The sequence below is a fragment of the Brienomyrus brachyistius genome, chromosome 15 (genome assembly GCF_023856365.1).
Source record: "Brienomyrus brachyistius isolate T26 chromosome 15, BBRACH_0.4, whole genome shotgun sequence".
Lineage (NCBI taxonomy): Eukaryota > Metazoa > Chordata > Actinopteri > Osteoglossiformes > Mormyridae > Brienomyrus > Brienomyrus brachyistius.
Window position 1 is genome coordinate 8,750,279 of NC_064547.1, and position 24,369 is coordinate 8,774,647.

At 37.8% G+C, this 24,369-nt stretch overlaps 1 protein-coding gene across 4 annotated transcripts in view; it reads right to left on the minus strand.

Moving 5' to 3' along the window:
* The window catches only part of LOC125708416 (inactive N-acetylated-alpha-linked acidic dipeptidase-like protein 2), a 210,567-nt gene that overhangs the window by 81,725 nt on the left and 104,473 nt on the right, over positions 1-24,369 (minus strand). For all 4 annotated transcript variants that reach the window (XM_048975923.1, XM_048975924.1, XM_048975925.1 and 1 more), the window contains 3 exons: positions 17,415-17,688; positions 10,390-10,509; positions 4,066-4,216 (listed from right to left, as the gene is read on the minus strand). In XM_048975923.1, the coding sequence (XP_048831880.1) occupies positions 4,066-4,216; positions 10,390-10,509; positions 17,415-17,688 (545 nt within the window). The remainder of the gene's footprint in view (positions 1-4,065; positions 4,217-10,389; positions 10,510-17,414; positions 17,689-24,369) is intronic.

The following is a 24,369-nucleotide window of genomic DNA, read 5'->3' on the forward strand; positions in this document are numbered from 1 at the left end:
AACGTTCCATTGCAACCATCTCCTCTGTGGTATACCACTGTGATACAATATCTCTGAAACCAGCAGAGGGCAGAATTTCTGTTGTATGGTCCTCTCCTCCAATTACCATGTGACTAACGAGTGATGCTAATTTAATTTTTAAAAGGCTAAACTCAAAAAGAAAGGTCTGGATTAACTTTCTGCATATCAAGATTAACTTGGGTTAAGTTTGTGATGCTTAGATAAAAGACATGATAAACGTTTATGATAAACGTGTAAGTGTGTCTGGCAAATATATTGCTACAGTCACCCCCCCCCCCCCCCCGCCACACACACACAAACAAAAAAATAAATTCAAGCCCATGAAGAACATGCATCTCTCACAAGTCTCTTATTAGCTGTCCGCAACTTCATTCCTCATTACTTCCTCTTTCAACTTTATATATTCTATAATGGAGTAACAGCCTCAGTCCAACAGCAAACAGTGTGATCCCTCCATAATAAAGGACATAGCTGGAAGTTGAACCAATGCTGTAAACAAACAAACAGATAGATAAATGGCTTTTGGAAATGGAGTTCTGGTTAGTGATCAAGTTTAAAATATGTTCAAAGGAACACAATGCAGCATTTTTTCACCAATGCAGAGGATTGCTGAATTCTTATCTCTCTTTATTTTGATATTTTCAATAAAACCAGCCAAGGCATAGAATGAGAAAATGCTGTTTAGGAGAATAATCCAAATTGATTGAACACAATATTGCCCTATGTCAGCAGTTTTAATGTGCCTGAATGAATGAACTTTTGATAGAAATGCATCAAAAGGTTTATCCGTAAACACATGGAACTAATTTTGACATCTGATCCACTCACACCAGCAGCATGCATTAATAAATCAAAAAGAATTTTAAAAAGCTGCAAATGCAATGCATTGTGGGGCTTAAACAAATGCAAATGCAGTCTTCAAACATTTCATGTTTCATTAAAAGGATAATTAAGCACAATGACGCTTTCTAACCTACTTTATAGATTCTAACATGTGACCCACTGAATTTACAAGATCCTGCCACTAATGTTGGCAGCAGCATGATATTCCCCCCAACAGAGAATATGGTTGATAAGTAAATAAAAACAGAATGAGACACTTACGATTAGGGATTTCTCTATCAATACAACAGAAATGTATGTATGCATATGCACAGTTAAATGGTTTATTACATTCTAGCACATCTCTGGCTACCCAATTCACTTTTTCTTATGACATGTAGGATGAAGCTAATTTCTTTGCACATTTGTAAAGGGGTGACGTCAGGGGAAGCCTTCATGCACCTGATAGTCAGGAGCCGTGTTGCTTTTTGGTATTCCAGCCCATAGATGGAGATGGCAGGCATTTGTTCATTAAAGGTTTGAGCACCAGTCCCATGACTGTTGAATATTTAAATAAATATGCAAATGACTACATTTCTATTCAAAGGCTTCTTTCGGCTTCAACAAGGTTTCTAAATAACTCAGGGGATACGATCCTTTCTTTGTGAATAGATCTACCTGTCAGTAGCTAGAAATTAACATGTAAAAACCGCTTGAAGTTAAAAGTCAGTTGGTGTCTCCCATGGACACAGTAGAAATGGAAAAGGACATTTTTGAAAGGTTGATTCTGTTACACAGTCAGACACATAGAAATCTCCAGTTGTCCTACACATAATGCGTGGTATTTCATGGTTACAATATTGGTATATTAAAATAAATTATAAAAAAATACAAAACTTTGGAAATACAAATCCCATAGAAGTTCCATCTGAGAGTGATTAAAATTCTGTTGTTCACCCTGAACATCTTGTCACACTCCCTCAGCCATTACACATCCCAGCAAAATATGCTCTAAATTCATTCCCATAATGAAAATGTAACACAAACGTAGCCTAAGAGTTACCTGCTGTAGAAAACCGTGTTCAACTATGAGTCCAAGAAGCTAAGTAGTGATACAGTTTGTAGGTATATTCTTTTCAAGATCTAAAGAATCTGTTACAGTCCTCCTGACAAATTAAAGTCCCCTTAGACAGGGGCATGGACACCCAGGCAGATTCTGAGGGGCAAGTAGGGCCTGGTCAGCAAAATCTACTAAGGGAGACATCCCTCCCCCCCACCATGCTCTGAGGGCCCTGGTGACATTTTGCCAGGGGGTGCAAAAATGTCTAGCTCTGAGATAGCTCAGTGCCCAGCTCCTGGACAGCACCTGCTTGGACTACATCCCTTCAGGCTGGTCTCCCTACTTATGCAGCTGCAAATCATAGCTACCCTTGGGCATATCCAGGAAGTATCTGATTAGCTGGCTCTCAGCCACCGTTAATACGTGCAAGATTGGCCCCTGATATTCCCTTCATTAGGTGGGAAAATGTAAAAATATGTCGTATACTGAAAATATTTTCGTAATTAATTTAGCATATTCCAAATGTTCATGAATAATTAAGGGACTTTCATAATGTTGGGCTTGGCACATGGCACAGCTAGGTAGCCAAAAATTAAACACTTAAAAAAGCGTCTTAATGAAACAGCACATTTGTTCTGTATATTATTAGCTGCAGGGATATTTATTTCCATCCAGCTTAATAATATAATTTCATTAAAAGGCTAAATTTTAACAAATAATGATGCACTTGTAAAGTGTGTGGAAGTCAAAATTTATACACGGACAAATTCCATAGTCTCTCATCCAGTACAGGGTCTTTGGTAACACAGGGCACAAGGCAGGGAATTTGATTGACTGTAGGGTACATATTCATCACAGACTGTAATTCTGATATACCCATTCACTTAACTGCATATCTTTAGAATATGGGGAAAAAACTAAAACATTAGCAAACACAGGGAGAACCTGCAAACTCCAGAAAGCGGGAAGGTGAGAAGGAATAATTAAATCTACCAAATGCGTTTAATCTAAAAAAAAAATGCAAATTGTTAATTCATAAAATTACATTCTAGACTCTCAACTACACCTGTGTGGCAGATATACATGCTTAAATGAAGATATATATATATATATATATATATATATATATATATACACACACACACATACACTTGGAGTGTATGAGAAATGCTTCAAAATCACTGACACTGACACTGAGACGGCCTTTGAAGTGAGTATTCTGTAAGATTATTTTAGCGATTGTGTTTGGGTGTGGGGTATCTCGGGTGCTTTATTTAAATTTAATTTTCTTCCTTTAGATTTAGCATTGCCAGTCCTTTCCTGCATCATTTGTTGCTCTTGCATTTATGTTCTTGCTTTATTTTCATCTATAAATGCTTTCCCTTGCTACCTATCAATCCAAATGCCTTTGTTCTGCCACCATTGCCCCACAATGCAATATACCAGGCTAGAGTCAAAACAGTTTAAAGAAACGAAAGAGAAATATAATTAGTATGCACTGGAGAAAAAAAATAGAAATTCTGTTGCTTAGCTGACACTTCTGTCTGAAGTGACTTACAGATGTAGTAATTTATCCTGTGGGACATTTTACTGGAGCAATTCAGGTTAATTACCTTACTCAAGGGTACAACATCAAGGCCCCTCCTGGGAACCAGTAACCTTCAGGTAATGACTTCATGCCCTTTGCACCACGCTAACGGCTGCTCTGTGCATAGTAATTCTTAAATTATGCATTTCTTGAATCACATTTCTGTCATGAAACATTGTACATTGAAAACTGAGCAAAATGAAGAAAAACCTACACAAAATACCTGCCTCCCCATTTTACTTTGTTTACTTGTCCCTCACAGACATCTGGCCCACTGATAGTGAGTTCACTAGCACCAGACATTGTACACAAGTTGTTTCCATAGATATAACTGTAATATAATAGTATTTCAAGGACATGTTTGTGGTCTCACAAATAATACGAGTTATGACAGCAACTGGACTTGCTTTGACGTCACTTCCCTGACAGTCACTGACTGAATGACCGGGATAAAAATAAAAGACACGTCAATCCAATTTTAAATTACTAAATGTCATATTCTCACACAGGGGCCTCTTTTTCATTTATATTGTTTTCCTCTCTAGACTAGACTGACTAGAAGAAGTCTACTCACAGATGCTGGGCTCCATCGGAGTGGACGGATCGCCTCCTGCGTTCAGAGTGATGCCAAAGGCTTTATCTTCCTGACTTTGCTGGCTGGGCAGGTCACAAGGGTCAACATAGGTGAGTACCCCCACAAAGCCGGCATCAGCCAGAAGCGAGAGCTGCGGACACAGGTAAAGCAGACTTTCTTGAAGTCACGTCGAGTACAGGTACACTTGCGCACACACAAAAACATGCATCTGACATAATTTAAGGATACAGCTGTCATTTAGCACATTAATTCAGTTCTCAATAACTCCCAGTTTTGAGAGTAGAGAGCAGATTTTCATAAATGAAGGTTAACATTAAGTTTGTATTTAACCTTTATCTATCCAGTATGCTACAATGACATCCATCCATCCCTGTAACCACTTAATCCCAACTGGGGCTGTGGGGGGGGGGGGGGAGACTCTGGACTCCAGATAAAATACTTACTGTACTGTACTTTAAAGGCTAACGACAATTTTGCCATAGTAATACTACACTAATAATAGAGCTGTCCAGTTTGGTCTCTCCACAAGCACTTCGCTGTCAGGGAGGAGACTCTTAAAGTGGTTTCACTAGTGCAGTGCAAACCCTCAGCCTGACTGTTTGGGTTTCACCTACAGTTGTATCCATGCATCGTATTGACTGCTGTATTAAGGTACTATAATGAAAAAATGAAGGCATCCATGCAGCCCCCAGATATTTATCATAGATGGCTTCTGTCTCCCCATATGGCATCCGCAGTGTATGTCTAGTATAATTAAACAGATTATGATTTATTCTTCCCAACTGTCTGTAAGTTGCATAATTTAACTACAGTATAGTATCATAAATCTTTCATAGTCATTGTGTTTGCTAACAGTGTCACATCAAAACTGTAACCCTCTGTACCTCAAATATATCCGAGTAATACTTAATTTTTTTTCCCCATTTTGAACAAAAAGATGTATGCAAGGTTAAAAGATTAAGTTTATTGTGTATTCTAGTTAGCTATTAATATCAAATGCCATTGGAGGTAAATCACATAATAAGCCTAAATAAATATTTTTTTAAAAGTTACACTGACTATAGCTTAAAATGGTACTATGTCAGCCTAAATTATGGACTTCCAAAAAAAAATAAAAATAAATCTGGCATATTTTAAGGCTAATTGTTTGTATTTAGTAAACAGCAACTTTATACTTTTGCTGACTTTTATCGTATTACTGGGGAAAGCTAAGTTAATCTCTATCTTCTTTGCTTTCTGAATACCCTTTTTAAGTTTCTATTTATTTTTAGTACTGAATTGCTATACAAGGATCAAAGGGTCTTTAGATCTTTGACACTCTCTCAAAACTACTGGGATTTTAAAATTACTTCCCTCATTTAGTCATTTAGTCACCATCTTCCACTTACCTTCAGTCCCAAGTGGTCTTAATTATTCATGTTTGTAACAAAATAACTATAAGAAAAGACCTTATACAGCTTTGCATTTATCTGTCTAGATTTTTAATTTTATCATAATTTAGTCTTCTGAAATCTTACCCTTTCAACTTCCATTTCTTCACCAATGTGTAAAAATGAGTAACAATGTATACTGTAAGAGCTCATCTACCACAGGGTCACTTGAGCACCTGCTGGTCACATCTGACTAAATAAACTTACCAGTTACTTCCATTATGTCGTAGCATATTCTCAGCCACCATATTCCAATTGATGTGAGGTAGTTTGAAACTGCAGATTATAATCAGCTATTCCATTCAGATTCACATTCTGCTTGTATTCTATAACATCCACCTTATCTCCAAATATAAACATGAGAAGCACATCACATGTACAGTATATCTGTTGTAACTTATCTTCCACCCTCCAACCATATCTCACTTAGCCAGCTTTAACCCCCCCTCCCAACACACACCCCCTTCAGTGCTGTATACATTTTCCTCCTCAGTGCACTAGAACCAGTCCAGTTCACATGTGATCTATCTGGCTCAGCCAGACCCCATCTGCCTTTCAGGACATTTAATATTCTTATTTAAGTTGTCCCAGTCTTGCTTGTGACACTTGTATAAATTCCGAGAAGAACAGCTTGCCTGGCACTCTTCCCCATGAACTGCCTTTTTTCTCTTCTGTTCTCATTCATCTGGACTCTGTACATCATCTGATACTGTCAGCTCTTCTCAGGACAGGTTAAGCCGTCACACACGCCCACTGCACCAAGGCCGGGTTATTCAATGATCTCAGAAACCATCCCTCCACTATTCGAATCTTATCTGCATGAACCCTGCATGGGTTGCACCTCATCATCTCCACTCATGACAACCTCTCAATGCTATGCACACATCATGCACCTCACCCCCTCTACTTCATCCGACCCAAGAAGAGAAACCTGATCCGTACTGTATTTCACCTAATAGCTTCCACCACACATCACCTTAATAATCGTAACGCTATTTAAAAAAACTGCCAGAAACAATGAACATAATGGGAATTTCTTCCAACAATGATCTTACGGGGACACTCCTGCACAAGACTGAGGTATTTTGCTAAAAGAAGACTATCTAGTACAAACAGATAGATAGACAGAGAGACAGACAGACAGAACAAACAAACAAATAAATAAATTAATAAAACTTTCAGACGCTTATCCTAATTCTGTATAACCATTTATCAACACTACACTTTTGTTTTACTTTCCTACTCCCTCAAGGTCATAGCTAACAGCTGGACCTGGAAAGACGCCTGGAACAGAGATGTGTCTAAAGAAGAAATCTGCTTTAAATGGTGGGCTGACAACCTTCTGCACAGCGCTCACCCCCAAAACCTGAATCACTGAACCTTATTTGCTTACTTCAGACAACCACAAAAAAGCCATTCTACATTTTACTATTTACTACTCCAATTTACCCTTTATAGACACCATTTTCCAGTTTCTTAACAACTGACAATTTAGATTCTATTTTTCTTTTCTATATTGCCTACATGAACATTACAGCAAATTACTGTAAAGCTCTTTGTAACTCTTGACTGCACTTTACGAAACAATGAATTGGTTTAATTGATTAATGGAAATTACAAATTTAGAAATAAAACACGTGCATGTTTTCAAAGTGTCATGATGCGATGGACCACTGGGAATCTGCTACACGTAAACACCATGCGGGATACCAGTTACCACGGCTTCCTCATGGTCATCCAGAAGGAGGGAGAAAAGAAAGCTGCTTGCAGCTACTAAATGCCCCAGTCGGGGCACAGGGAACATCCTCCACAGAACTGGGGAGAAGATAAGGAAATTAAATTCTGCCTCATGTTACCCTTAATTTAATATTTGCAGCCATCACTGCCAGCAAGCGATCTCTGTACTTCACAAGACGTGTGCATTTGCCGGCAGGTAATTTGGCCAACTCTTCCTCTTCCAAATTTGTCCACGTCTGTATGTATGTATGTTTGTGTCTGTGTGTATATATATATCTATCAGTGGTATCCCAAACGTGGGACAGTGTGTATATACTGTATATGTATATATATATGTACATACACACATACATACATACACACTACATGGACCAAAATATTGGGAAACCTGGCCATTACACCTACATAAACTTTCACATCATCTTACATCCCATTTTAAATCTGTACTAATTAATGGAGTTGGTCCCCCTTCGTAGCTATAACAGCTGCCACTCTTCTGAGAAGGCTTTCCACCAGATTTTGGAGTGTGTCTGTGGGAATCTTTGCCCATTCATCCAGAAGAGCATCAGGCCCTGATGTTGGACATGAAGGCCTGGCTCACAATCTCCATTCTATTTCATCCCAAAAATATTCAGTAGTGTTAAGGACAGGGCTCTGTGCAAGCCTGTCAACTTCTTGCACACCAGTAGTCCAGCAGCGTGCTTTACCATCCAGTGCATGATATTGTGCTTGATGATGTGAGGCTTGCCTGCAGCTGCTCGGCCATGGCAGCTCAATCCATGAGGCTCCTTGTGCACAGTTTATGTGGTGGGGTCAATGGAAGAAGAAGTTTGGAACTCTGCAGTTATTGGGTCAACAGAGCTTTGATGACTTTTGCTCACTATGTATACACATATACTGTATATGTGTATACAGCGCCCTCCACAATTATTGGCACCCCTTGTAAAGATTTGTAGAAAGGGTTAGAAAAAAATCCACCTTTTGGTGAAGCAGCTTCATGTCACACTGAAAAACTGAGAAAAATCCAACCTTTCATTAACATAAATTTATTCCAAGAAAAAAAAATCCTCCTTCAAGAAATAATTATCTTTAACGAAAACTCGTGTGCCACGATTATTGGCAGCCCTGCTTACAACCTCCCTTTGCCAGTATAACACCACTGAGTTTTCTCCAAAAGGTGGATTTTTTTCTAACTCTTTTAACAAATCTTTACGAGGGGTGCCAATAATTGTGGAGGGCGCTGTATATATAGACACTCCTTACGAACTTTCAACTTATGAACTTTCAGACAAATGAACGCAGAGGACTGCAAGTCCAAATAGTTTTTCTTGGCCTCCCATTTCCTGTCTGTAATATATACACACGTCTATATATATATATATATATATATATATATATATATATATATATATATATATAAATAAATAAAGGATCAAGTGGATGATTTCCACTGGAATTTATCATGCTGGTAAGATACGGGGTAAAACAAACAAATAAAAGAGTAAGGAATTTCATAAATAAAATGTATAACTTTGACATTCAGATTTGTTCTGTAGAAAGGGCTGAGAGGAAGAAACAACATTTAAAATGGTTTCATCTTTTCACAGTACGCAATGTAATGGGACCAGCAGGTGAAGGTAAAATTTTATTAATTTGTCCACCAGAGCATAACGGAAACCAGATGCTGATTATTCAATGACTCTGTATGTCACAAAAATTATTTAGTCATGCTCAATAGCAAACGCTAAGCATGGATGCCCAGATCCCTATTTCACCTGCCAAATAAACTTCCCATTATATCCAAATATTTGTGCTCAGTCAATCACAAACACCCCACCATAATGTCTGTGTACTTTGCATTACCACAGTTTAACCATTCATGCGGTCTGCTTATGAACTGTGTGATGTTAGAGACGTCAGGGATTCTAATGACATCTGTCACTGGGTGTCCAATTTATTTACGTCGCAGATTAACACATCAGTCATGAATATACATTACAATGTAGTACGTGCTTTGAGACCCAGTGACTTAACGTGTTGTGCCTGTGATCGAAAGGTCATCGGATCAAATTAAGCCCCCTGACCACCAACTGGTCCAAATACTGTCTGACCCTGTTTTTTCAAAAGAAAAAAAAAAAGTGTTTGCTAAATAAATAAAACATAATGTAAAAAACATGCATTGTCTTGAGTGCTGGTCAGCTACAAAGGTATTGCCTCAGCAATAACTGGTAGGATTAGACGAAAGTCTAACATAGAAAAATGGCTGCAACATTAAATCAATAAATTTATCACTGAAACACGTCAATGAATAGCTTTTTTTTTTTTACCCATTAAGAATATCATGTATATATCATATAAAGGATCTGTCCAGAGTGCATTTTATAAACATGTGCCATTGCCTTAATTGCACCTAAATGTAGGCGAGCTGCCAAATTATAATATTTCTAATTATGATGAATTACTGACAAGGTCATGCTTGTGCAGCATTTTCAACCAACTGCTCTGCTCACCTTTGAGCTATATGAAAACTCTCCAAGTCACTTCAAATATATCTTTCAGAAGAAGTGCTTATTGATTAAATTATGCGTGATTATACAATTTAATATGAAGCTGACATAAATGGCATGGTAGAGTTGCTTAAAGGTATCCTGTCATTAAAAATGATAAAGGTGTAATGTTTATATGATAAACATAGTAGGACAGATATGGGAAACCATTAACTCCCCAGGATATGAAAAACAAAACTGTATAACTGCTCAAATAATGTTTTTTGATAACCATTTTAAATATAATAATGCCATTGAAATTCATTTAATTAGCCTTGCTTGTTACTTGTATGACAAGATACCATCTGTATATGCTATTAGCAGACTACAGCCACTGATCTGTCTGACACAAAGAAACAGTAAAGTACCATCCTTACCATCTTAGCTTTCAAGGAGAGCTAAAGTCTGCTATTTTTAAGTTCTATAAAGTCGTATAAAGTCTGTGGGATGCATTAGACTTAATATCTACATATTTTATCTCATTGAGTTTCTAGTGCTTCCATTATTATTGTCATCAGTACCCAAGAGAACCATTGACAGACATTTATGCAACGGCAGAATGGACTTCTTTAAATCGTACAGATGCTTACCTTATAAATTAGGGGTGCTTGTCCCAGTTTCAAAAGTGCAATTCTGTTGGTACCTTGGTTAGAAGCACTGACTTGACTTAAATCTCTTGTGCTTCCGTACTGAACGTCGATCATCTCACCCTGGTGAAAAACAAGAACTGCTCACAACTTTCGAAATTTAAACAAAGCAATGATTCAGTAAATCAGTACAATGAAGGGATTCAACCCTTTGTTTAGTACAATTGCTGGAAATTATTACAATCAATCTGGAAAATTAGAATAATAAGCCAGCTATTTAAAAATATAAATTAATAATTTTTAAGGGAATAAGTATATAATATATATTAAGTATATATTAATTATATTAGGTAAAGCTTTACATTAACTGAACCTTCAAGATTCCTTTATAATGCATTCATAGGACATTCACAAGCAGCAAGGAAGCATACCTTAACATTAAATATGCCTTTACTAAACATTAATAACAAACATTATATAGTTATTATCACATAATGTTTTTTATTGTTTAGTAATGCTGTTACTTTATGTTAGGATGGTATGCTGTACTTGTACTGTATGCTGCTTATGAATGTTCTATACGACTATTTTCCCCAGGTGTAAGAAAAAGACTGTCTAGTGAGTATTAGAGGAATCCCAACCTCTACTGTTGAATGTAAGATATTATACTTTTCCTAAAGAATCCATTACCCTCACTACAACAAATAATCGAACTTAAGACTATTGCTGATGATCTCCAGCGTTGGATGAATCTACCAGTATCACTCATAAGTTGGATTGCAATGATCGAAATATTTGTTCTTAAAAAAATAAATTACATATTTACAATGACTTCATTGCAACCAACTGCCAATTATCCGAGAACCCTGAACTTATTCATTAATAAGTCGTACTGGAGAAAAAAAAGAAAATAAAATTGACTATGCTTCAAAGACTCAAATGCCAAGGCATTACTATCTAGCCAGCCAACTGGATAAGAACTGGACTGACATCAGGCAGACACGATGCAATCAAATTCATATCTCTGATTTACCTTTTCTCAGCCAGTCTATTAGGCGTCACTCATGTTTTAAGTGTCCGCCAATCGCAGCGGCAGTTTGGTGGAGGATCCACCAAATCACTAAGACCTCCTTTCTACCTTCTAACACCACCCCGATTTGGAATACCCCAGATTTTGTTGTCAATGGTAAACCACTTCACTTTAAGTCTTGGTCTGACAAAGGGATTACCCATCTCAGGGGCATATTCCAGAACAATGCTTCTGTTTCATCACCCTTCTTGATTGAGAAATTTGTAATGGACAGCCAACGGTGTTTCAAATATCTTCAAATGAAATCATCCGTTAGATCTAAAATTCTTATAGATACTGATTTAGATCCCCCCACTGATCTCAGACCTTCTCAGAATCACCATCAAAAGTAAATTTTATTAAATTCTTTCAAATTATGCTATGACATGTTCCCTCCCAACCTCTAAGTGGGGACAGGATTTGTCTTTCACTAGGACCCAAACTTCTGGACTAACATTCGTACTGTAAAAATACATTCACAATGAGTAATAACGCAAATATTCAGCTTATATAATACAAGGTTATCCACAGAGTCCAATTCCCTGGTCACAAGATGTTTAGAATGGGATTAGCACAGTCTGATATCTATTCACAATGCACACTTAATGTCTCAGACACGTTTTTTTCACACCTTCTGGCTATGCAGACCTGTCTACCAATTTTTGGAAGAAATCACAAATTCACTATCACTCTCGCTGGGCTGCCGCATGCCTCTGTCAGCCACACTCTGCCTGCTAGGGGATGCGACATCTGGTAGCTTAAACAAGGAATCTACAGACTTCTCCTTGTGGCTCTAGCTGTCGGCAAAAACATATTTCTCTTGAACTGGAAAACGAGAAAAAAGCAAGCATTACGAAAATATGCATTTTCATTCTCCCCACCTCCATTATCACCAAATCACCTACCAGAATCCACTCTTGGTCCCTATGTCTAACCTACGCACTACTGTCATATCCAATGCTCCTCCCAACTTCGTCTGCCTGGTTCATAACGGTCTTACTCCTAAATACATTTAGTAACCACTGGTCTTCCACACTCTTTATGTATGCACACACACACACACACACACACACACACACACACACACACACATAAACCAACTTACACACTCAATCTATTTCCTCCCCTTGCATTAGTAGGACTCTAAAACATCTCTATCACATCTCATATTACTTCAATCACACCCCCTTTTCTTTGGTTGTTATTTTATTATTAGCATCATTCTTCTGTTATTATTCATCTGGCACCTCACTCATACTTACCTATGAGGCACCTGTTCTATTACCTCTTTTCTTCTTCCTTCCCTCCTTTCATTTCTTTGCATAACAGTATTAATATTTATACTTGTGTTAAGCTTTACTAATGGTTGAAACAAAATATTTTGTGCCCACTGGCCATAAACTCACCCCCCATTTTAGTATCACTATTTCAATTATTATTATTACTATTATTTATTTAGTATATCGGTATTATTATTATCAATATTATTATGATTATGATTTTATTATTTATTGTCTCTTTCTCTCTTCTCTTCTTTCTCTCTTCCCTTTTTTACTTTTGATATTGACTTCACCAGCCCCCTAATCTTACCACTTCCAAAGATACAACTTTGTTCCGCTGCCTCCCCTCCCTTTTGGGTTGGGTCCTCCGGCATACAGGAATGGGTCCCTGAGCTGGCCTGGTGTGGGGGCCCCCTAGTACACTGAGGATGGGTCCCTGAGCTGGCCTGGTGTGGTGGCCCCCTGGTGCACTGGGGATGGGTTCCTGAGCTGGCCTGGTGTGGTGGCCCCCTGGTGCACTGGGGATGGGTCCCTGAGCTGGCCTGGTGTGGTGGCCCCCTAGTACGCTGAGGATGGGTCCCTGAGCTGGCCTGGTGTGCTGGCCCCCTGGTGCACTGGAAATGGGTATCTAAGCTGGCCTGGTGTAGTGGCCCTCCGGTCTGCTGGGGGTGGGTCTCTGAGCTGGCCTGGTCTGGTGGCTTTCCGGTCTCCCTGGGGTGGGTCTCTGAGCTGGTCTGGTGTGGGGGCCCCCCAGCCTGCCTTGGTTGGCCTTACGACAGCCCTCCTAATGTATCACCTTTACCTTCCCCAACACAGACACACACATGGTCATGCCCAACTCACCATCAAGTGGAAGTATTGTACACAGCATAAACAGTTCACACATTCACTGGATATCATCAATTAATGGTTATATCACTGTATTATTACTATTTACAAAAAAAAAAAATTGCTTGCTTTTTTGAATTGATTATATATTTTTTCCTTTCTTCTGTTCTAGCTTTGCTTTCTACAGTTCGATGACACCGTGTTGTATGTCTTTGACAGTTTATAATTTATTATAATATCTGTAATTACAGAACAGAGAAAAATATTTAGTTTAGTCTTTTTTTTAATAATGAACAATAAAAATAAAAGCTTTAATGTTATCTCTAATGCCAAGTAAAATTGCAACACAGCATTACCGGTGATGAAGGGAACGTATTGTGAATATGTCAGAGAGCAGGCGATGGCAACTTAGAGCATAATTACTATATTATAACCTGACAAATGTGTGAGGCAAATGTGTGACAAATGAATTGGCCGTACTTCAGGAGCAAGTCAAGAACCAAGAGCTAATGTGAGTACTTCAAGCCGACAATGTGTCATGTTAGAAAGTGGAAATGACACCACTTAGTACCAACAGTATTTTTTAATACAATTTAAAAGGTCTTTGCTAAGGATGCAGTGATGAAGAGCTGACACATTGTAATAACCAACCCGTTCTGGGAGTAACCAAGCATTCTGCAGGATCACATATGGTTTTTTATTTCTTGCTCATGCACTTTAATGTAATGACAACATATTGGAAGTGCAGAAACTATTATTAAAAATGCATGCACCAAGTATCTGCTGAAGCCTTCAAGAATACGGATCTGAACGTACCGTGCCGGTACTGAAAATTTGCCAAACCCGGACGTTAATTGTTAAGGGAAACAGGCTGCTGTACCCTCTGTTTGCAAGGGGTCAACACTGCAATGCAGAAACCCAAAGGGTCAGGAGTGTTCAGAGGTGATTAGGAAATGAGAGGGTAACTGAACTCGCATGCCCACTACAGCAGCAAAACTAGCTGGATAACCAAACTATACTAATTTTTCTCAATGGTACAGATATCATTTACACCATACACCTTACATATTTTAAGTTATGTTGACCTATAACCAAGCATTATTCAGCTATCATAGTTACGTCATTCTGAGGCACAGTTAAAGAAAACCAAACTGCATCGCAGTGCTGTACAAATATATGCCGTCCCAAACACAAACAAACCTAAAACAACAGAAGATGCCGCATTACCTGAATACATTTCATTTATCGTAAGAACTAGAGACACAATATGCCCGTGCAGACATCTCTTTCATATGGAGGAACAAGGGAAATATGAGCTTTATTACCACTGTCAACATCTGCATCCTGGCACTTCTCTTTTAAAAATGACAGAACAAAATACAACTGAAGAATTGGATTTTGTAAAATGAAACAATGAAAGACATTAACTGTCATTGTTGATGCATCACAGCACATGACAGTAAAATGTGTCCTCTGCATTTAACCAATATGTGACATAGCAGTGGATAGCTAATATTCAGAACCCAGGGAGCAGTACTTTGCTCAGCGTACGCGTACCTCAGTGTCACCTTGCTGGTCAGGGAACTGAACGAGCACAAACATACCTCCCTAACCATTAGGCCATCACCAAATACAACCAAGTGGGTTCTAACACATGTATTAAATTGAGCTGTTTACCTTTCCAGGTGAGGGTATAAACTTGTACATAAAACAAACTCCTGCTATTCTCCACTCAGAATGATCAGCAGATCAGAAAAAAAGGAAAATTATTTTTCCATCAGCAAGAGAAATATTACCATGAATATATGAAGTTTGAAGCACTTCCTTTATTATACCTTAACCCTAAACTTTCATTAAACAGCATTCAATGATATTACCATATTTTTCTTGAATAAAACTATCTAATTCTAATCTAATTAATCTAATAAATCTAATTCAACACTAATAAAAATCTGACCACATTGTTATGCTGTAATGATTAATACAGCAATGTCAGCCATGTATGTGAGCCTGATAAAAGGGGGTCCAGGCTCATTATCCTCATTCAAGAAGAAAGCACCACACACAGCACTCTTTTCAAATACACTTGTAAAACTGTCTGTTCTTGTAATATTATGCCTAGTGAATTTGTGTTATGGTTTTTGATCAGAACCAAGACAGCAAATAGTATGTTATACACTGTATGATAGTTCATCAATACTCAGGTCTTTGGGGTGGCTTTTCATCCTTTAAACTACAAAAAAAAATCTGAACAATCATATTGTCACAATCAATGTGATTTATACAGACCAGGAATCACTTTGACCAGATGTAGATCTGCAGAGTTTTGCCAACAAACACAGAAGCAACAGCTATTATTTATATACATCAAATTCCATTACATGCACCCAAATTCCATCAGCCACCCAAAGCCAAGGCCCAGTGCCCCCGATGACTTAGGGGGGGCGGGGGGGGTGGTCTAAGTTCACATGCACATAATATATTGTGTTCCAGTCTGGGGTCCCCCAATTGAGCACCACTGATACAGGCAATAGATATTTACAAAAACTTTGCCACTATTTCTGTAAAGGATTTCTTCAGTATGCTGTAAAGCATGGATGCACATTTTGCCCTCATTGACATTTCCACTCAGCGGGGTTTCTCGTTCAAGCTATCACATTTGTACCAGGAGAACACACTCTTATTTCACACACTGCTGCCTGTTCATAAGTTGTTTGTGCGGGCGGATAAAGCGAATAGACAAATGAAGCTTTTATATAAACGTCAAGTCTATTAACTTTCATGCAATATACACAATCTGCACACACTTCAACTTCCATGGGAAATATTGTGCAAGAATTTTAACACGTCTTGTACCACATTCTTACACAGAGCAAGCACCAGTAGCTTATTAGATACCTCAAAAATGCCGTCTTCTAATCATTTGAGATGTTGTAGTAAAACATAGAACTGTGGTAAGTGTGTGTACATTTGTGGAGGGGGGTGCCTTGTAATATTTTAATGCCTAAAATACGCAATCTTAAAGCATATTGAGATTTGCAGACTTAACCTGTAGGAATCAATAAAAGACAGTAATGATTTGTCTGTATTTCTTACCTACGTGACATTTTTTGTTTCTGAATTTTGTCATATAAGAAATGTCACTGACAAATTATGTACCTCTTATTTTATGCTTATGGAGGTTGCCAGCCAATAAATGACAATGCTTTGGTTTCTACATTGCTGTGTGAATCATGGTTTAAAAGCGGAGCTTGCATTAGGTGAGGCTTTAGCGTCTTTTAAGAAAATCATGTTTTATCAATTTGCCACCTGTGTATATTATAAAGGGGATTCCAACAAAAAATAATATTCATTTTATTAATCCTAAGATTCAGCTCCTTTATATTACAAAGAGAGCTGAAGAGAGATAAGTGGTTCTTTGTTTTATACTTGCATATAAAACCTGCTACTTCTGCCTATTTTTCCAAACTGAATATTACACACCTTCCATGTGGGTTCCTGATATCCTTTTTCTGTCAGTTTACAACACAAGACTGAAAGAGTGGAGAAATTAATCTCCATTATTCTGTAATACATTATTCTGAAACAACCATTGAATCTAGATTCCTTCTATGTTGATGAACAATGTATAATGGTCAACAGCAACGCAGTTCTGAACATTTTTTTCCATACCTAATGCACATAAATGCATCTATTTCTGCTTTAATGACTTTCAAATCTTTTATAAACATAAAAAGTAAGGCAATATATAAACCTTCTGGAGAAGGTGTACATACAGAAGTGCATGTAAGTGTTGTGCTTCACAAATGTGTTAAATGTTTTTCTTTAAGCGTAAGAATACTGATCGATACCTCCAGGGTTCCGGTGGCAGAATAGGCAGCGAAGGAGAAAAGCTGGTCACTGGTGATGGTCTCAAGATTCAGAGGGTTGCACGCGTCCCCGTCAGGAAGGTAACATTTTTTGCTGGTCTTATCAATGATTGTGCCTGGTGAAGAGCCAGGCAGACTGAGCAGAACGCTGTAATTGGCCAAGTAGACATTCGTTAAGCCCAAGTCTGTCCACTGGCGGAAAAGATAAAGTGCTCTGGATAACTCCCCGTCTTCAGTAGATACTGCATTCAAAGCCCTGAAAAGGAGACATAAAATGAGCACCATTAAAATTATGCCACATCTAACCTGACATTTATTTCTAAACAAAGGAGCACTTACTTCAATGCTGAAATTATTAAACAGCACGGGGGATTAACTTTTTAACCGGATAGACGTTGTTGCCAAAACTGATGTCAGGAAAAATGTATATGATAAACCAGTTTTATATGCTGCGTCAAAAATGTGATTAATGGTATACTGGCATTTAGGGCTATACACAGTACTGGTAACTTTTGTGGGGCCACAAAAAATGTACTGTTACACTGTTACTTAATGTATTATTGAATCAGTGATTATATCACTTATTACTGCATGTCATAATGGTTCATGCACTTACTATATTTGTTCATGATTTGTACTTCAGTAGTAAATGAGTTACTAAGTAATTCATGGCCTCAGGAGTAAGGTATTACGTGTTGTCATTGAACATGTTATTTTGATTACTGGCAAAATAAAATATTAATATAGAAATGAGAATTCTTGCACAATTTTGTTCAAAACGTTGCTTTTTCACTCTAAGAAGCCAAAGTTGTAGAATTCTATGTCAATGAATCACCATTTTTTTACTTTGTTTGTATACTGTATCTGACCAACTATTGATTTTAAGGTAATATATTAATTACTGTTCTTGGGGTTAAGATATCAGGTATCTCACAGCCATGTACTCGATAACTGGTTGGAAGATGTATTAATGAATGTACTAAAGCAAAGCATTACAATATTAATTACCTGAACTAAGAATGAAAATAAGACACTTTAGCATGAGATTATAAACAAACACCAAGTTACATTTACCTATACAAGGGTTAGCAAACTGCCTTTTGAACATTGACACAGCCTGATGTGAAAAGTAAAAAATCTAACCATGCAATGCTGAAAAGCTGCTCTTCTATCTGTATTGTTCTCCGTCATAATAACTGTCAATTCCTTATTTACCCGACAGTTCAAATCTTTAGAGGGAGCTCAAGAATGGCTCACTTTCCCCTTGCCTCTCCGCAAGAATGGCATGGTTGTAATTTACACTGGCATGCAGACGATATTACCTCACTACTGCCAATATGAATAACCCTGAACTTCCAGTCAAGTACTGTACTGCAATACATCAGCAATACAACTACAACTACACAAGCAGACAAATATATGTGTATATAAACTAGAGGTGAGCTGAATATCCAGTCGAAACGAGTATCTGGTACAAGTATGTGTTCTTCCCGAAAACGACTGTCATCTGATCATTACTGATGAATAGTGATGCTACGTTTATGAACAATCCAGTTCTTTTCAACGGCTCTTAGGTACAAATTAAGCAAGCCGATTTGTACCTGAGAGCCATGCATTTTATCATTGTGCCAGAATTACGCTGCCTGCCTTATATTCTTACGACTCCCCTTTACGTAAACAGTGAGAACAAGAGTCTGATGTTGTCGGGTTGCAAGTAAGAGCAGAAAAAAAAATTCTAATACTAAGTGTTGCTTGAATTGCCTTCCAGGGAAGGCAATTTTATTTACATTACACATTTCATACAGTGGGTAAATTCAAAGTAGTGAATTCACTGACAAAGTAGAAGCACATAGCATCGCCTTGCGTGATGTTTACAGTGCATATCATTGATATTAGGTTTGGCAATATGAGTAATATAGTGCTGCTAAGCCTACTCTACACATGCAAACTGAAATTATATGAGTGGGATATTTAAGTCTGAATCTGATCCAAATCTTATCTTATCATTATCTTAGTGATTACTTTACAGATAAACCTAGTTACCCTCACCCCCTAAGAGAAAAAGTATCGACGAGCTTTTCTTTTGAAAAGCTCTCAGAGAGGAATGGAGCCTTAATATCCGGCTTCCTTCAAAGGGCTGTTATTCCCATCACTAATAACATTGTCTGTCTTCAGCTTTTCTTTACGGAGCCATCTAAGTCCCAAATTAGATATATGGTCAATTCTGCCACAACACAACTAATATGTTCCTGAAAAACCTCGCGTTTACCAAAATTGAGTATTAAAATAGACATGTCCAATTGGAAAAATAGGGTTAGGGCAATGCAACACCAAAGACTTAGTCACTTAGGCTAAACAAAATCTATTAAATAAGTAATACCAAAGATGCATGGATGGATGGATGGATGGATGGATGGATAAGAAGTCTTAAGAGTCTCAGGAGAATTGCCTAGTAACTAATTTAACCGAATGTGCTGAACGTGCTAATTTGTCGGCTGCCGAGAATCGGGAGTAATATCACAGTCCACAGATTATCACGGTTCACTGCTCAAAGTAGACTTGGAGAACAAAATGAAGAGGCCATACTGCAAGATGCAAACCACTGCAGCAGTAAACATCGGAAAGTCAGACTGGGATTTGCAAAAGAGTACAGAGATGAGCCACAACAGTTCTGGAACAAGATTTTTTGGACTGATGAGACAAACCTCTACCAAAGTGATAGAAAGGCCAAAGTATAGGGAAAGAAGGGACCTGCTCATGATCCTAAACATACAAGCTAATCTGTGTGACTTGGGCTTGCATGGTTGCTTCTGGAACAGGCTCAATCATTTTTATTGATGATGTAACTCATGCCGGTAGCAGCAGAATGAACTCAGAAGTCTACAGAAACATATTGTCTGCCAATTTATGGAGAAATGCATCCAAGCTAATCTGGAGCAACACAATGATCCAAAACAGTACAGCCTCAACATAGGACTTAATTTGGGCAGGCCAAGTCAATCACCAGATCTTTTGAACATTCATTATACGTCTTTGAAGGAAGAAACCCCGCAAAACACAACAAAAAGATACTTTGGTAAAAGCCTGGCATGGAATAATCAATAAGAAACAAGAAATCTGCGGGGTCGTAAGCTTAATGCAGTTATTGCGAGCAAGAGATGTGCAACCAAATATTGAGCATTTTTGACTACAATTTAGTTGAAAACATTCTCTTCCAATATTTTTGCTCACTTGAAAACCTGGGTGGTTAGATACAACACGTGCTATATTATATGCAGTTCAACATATCTAGATGTTAATACCAGGGTACAAAAGCTGAAACTCTGATCTGTCTTCTCATATTCATCTTTTGATGTCACACACAAATGTCTTCAGTACATAGCAATAACAAATTAATTGGCCTTGCTGTTCCAACACTTTCGGAGGGTACTGTATATGTAGCCAGATATGGATTGTACTGTATATGTGCACTTGTTGCAACACATTAAACTTATAATCAATATAACAGTTATATGTATTCTTATAAGACTTTTTCATGCAGGAAAATTCACAAAATTGCACACTTCTGCGTTGAAACAGATGCATTCCAGATATACATACAAATGCAATTTTGTTGGTTGAACAGATTCAGATACAAACACCACATCCGATCATAGGAATAAAATTATATTTTTAATGTTTAATAGCATAAATGCAACCCAAAGACATCCCTACTTACTTTCCCTTTATGTGGGTTTATTTGCATGTATAGTAACTGTTTATCAAATGAGACTTTGCTTTGTGTCGAATTCTTACTTTACTATTGAAAAGCTGAAATTCAGTGCACAGATCTAAAAGTCTTGCAAACTTTCTCAAAAAGTGTCATTTTAGAGTCTGACTTTACATTAAACAGCCAAGCATTATCGCCACTTTCCCTGTCTTGGCCTGGTATTTCAGAGCAAGAATCTTATCTCCTATCCAAGAGGTTATTTATCAGCGTTTCCATTCATCTGACGCGTGGTTGTGAGCAAAGGCAGCAAAGGACTATGAGACTTCTGAGAAGATAAAAGCGCACCTTCCTCAGCTGGAGATAAACCAGAGCAAGAGAAAAAAAGGTGACATATTGAGAAGCACACACTGAGAAGTGCACATGTATGAGCACACGTGCACACACACACTCACACAGATCTCGGGTATCTTTATGGGGACCGCTTATTCATTTCTATGGGGAAAATGCTAATGCTAACTATGACAACCTTAACCACTACCCAGCCCTAACCATAATTAACCAAACAAAATACAAAACATTTTTTGCATTTTTAGTTTTTTCATTGCAGTCACAGATTTTTATTAAATTCCCCATAAGGGGAAAAAAATTGGTATTCATTATGTTGTGGGGACATTGTGTTCCCATAAGGTAAGGTATACCCGGTCACACACAAAAACACACACACACAGGTGTATAGATATATATTTGTGGGGACTCTCCATTCATTTCTATGGGGAAAACTCTAATCACAACACGACCTTAACCCCTATCCAGCCCTAACCTTAACCATAAGTAACCAAACAAAATACAAGACTTTTGGTGATTTTACCTTTTTCGCTGCATTCACAGATCTTTGTGGGGACCTGAAAAATGGTCCCCACGACAGCAAAATAATAGGTTTTTATCACATTGTGGAGGACATTTGGTGTCAAACCTGCGTGTGTGTGTAAGTAACCATATACTCCAACCCAGTCCTCTGTTATGTGTGCTGGAATGCCTTAGGGGTTCCTACATCTAGTCTGTTGTCATTTGGGGATACCAGGTTTAAGAGAGGTTGAAAACCCTATGTCTTATACACATGCCACCTTAGGTCCCTCAAAACCATAAACGGGATGGCCATTTTATTCCAGAATGAAGGCAACTGAAATTTTATAAGGCTCAATGTGTTGCGATCCAGTCCTACACAAACCCAATTTCTGGAATAATAAAAAGAACTTGATAAAAAGTTATAAAAAGAAGAAGATCGAAGAAGAAGAAGGGAAAGAAACACATTAACTGAAAGCACAGGTCAGGGTGGCAGTTTTTCTTCTTGCGCTTCAGCTGCATTATTCTTGGATACTGGATAGTTTACATGAGATACTTACAAGCTTTGGGATATAAACCTTTCCATGAACTGTAGAAGAGAACTGGGGAAAAGTCTTCTGAAATGCAGCTAGACACCAAGCTGCAAGGACATGTAACTTGTGGTTTAAGGTGAAAAACATATACCAAATTACAGTAGCACACCCATCCTTCCATTTTTCATAACCTGTTGTCCTATGCAGGGTAGGAGGTTCAGACCCATCCCAGAAGCTACGGGACTACCACATATTATTATTATTATTATTATTATTATTATTGTTATTATTATTATTGTTGTAAGTTCATGTACTGTATGAAGCATGCTTTTTTCAGATGCTTGCCGGTAGCTATGTTACTTGGTATATTTTGGGGGAAAACTATGATTGATAGCAATGGAGGAAGAACATTGTGGGATTCACCCTAGGGACCCCACAGTAAACACACAGACCTGGACAGGCAATGCATCTGGACCACTGACAGTAATTCCTCTTCCAAACAACATATAGCCGCAGTAAAAGGTCAGCAGGATCTACCTACATTTCAGACACAGAATTAAATCCTTCGTACCACAACAATATGAAATGCACTTGAGGATGCAACATTCAATGTATTTCTGTATGTGTAACGTGTATTTTTAAAAATGAGCCTGGCTGGATGATGGAATGTTGTACTTCGTCAATGTCATGACTGGATAAGATGATTGTTTTGGTTTGGTCAGGCTGCTAGACATCTGCCTCCCTACACCCTGAATAAAACTCCCATCCTGTAAGGTCTCCCATCCTGTAAGGACTCCTACATACAAAAAAGAACAATGAGTCTGTATGATTTGTCAAAATGTGCCAACATTTATATTATTATTTCTAGCATTATCATTCTATCCCAGGCAGCGAAATTGTCTCATAAGTAACACTGCTTTTAGTAAATAGAGCAATATGATGTTTTACAAATAAGTTGCCAAGTTTTTTCAAGTCTGTTGTCTAACAATCTGAAACAAACAGAAAGTTTCAGACCTGGAGGTGCACAGATTTCATTTAAGCTCAATGACCTTCTACAAACAGGGCCCTGTGTGAATAGCTGCCGGATACTGAAATAGATGCACATTCCACTGACCATAACGACAATCTGTTCCTTAACAGGGAAATTTACCTGTTTGTCAGCAAGAAATGTCAAACGTGTAACCATTTCTATACAACCTTAGAGTACATTCTGAAGAAATTCTTACATTTTATATCAGAGATGGATGTACGGTTTGGATGCTTCAGAATACAAAATGTCAGATACTCAATACGAACTATTATACTGCTAATGGTGACAACCTACGTAGATTATAGCTAGGGTTTTTAACCAAATCATTTATCAGTTGTTTATGTACCTGAAGGTATTTTGCTATAGGTGACATAGGCTTAGGCCTTACTTACTGTAAAGCCGAAGAAACAGATTGATCTAAGAACCCGAGTTTGAGTCACTGTTTGACCAAAAGGCTTATTTTCTTTGGAATATTGACTTTTCCATTATCTGGCATAGCATGTATAGTTGAAATACTTCCAAAAAGAGTAAAGGCATTAATAAGAAATAAACCATTTTTGACTATACTTAATAATTTACAGCTCTAAAATATTTTCCTAAAAATATAATGCTGCTTGCATGAAATATATCTAATTATTTTCAGTAACCATATTATCTACGTAATTCATAAAATGTGAGGCAGAAATTAAAATATTATTCGCATGGATGTGTTTAATACATATTTTGAGTTAAAAAATAGTTATGCAGTGTGCGTATGTGTGATTGGTGTGTGAGTGTGAATGCATGTGTGTGACTGTGTGTGTGAGTGTGAGTGCGCGTGCA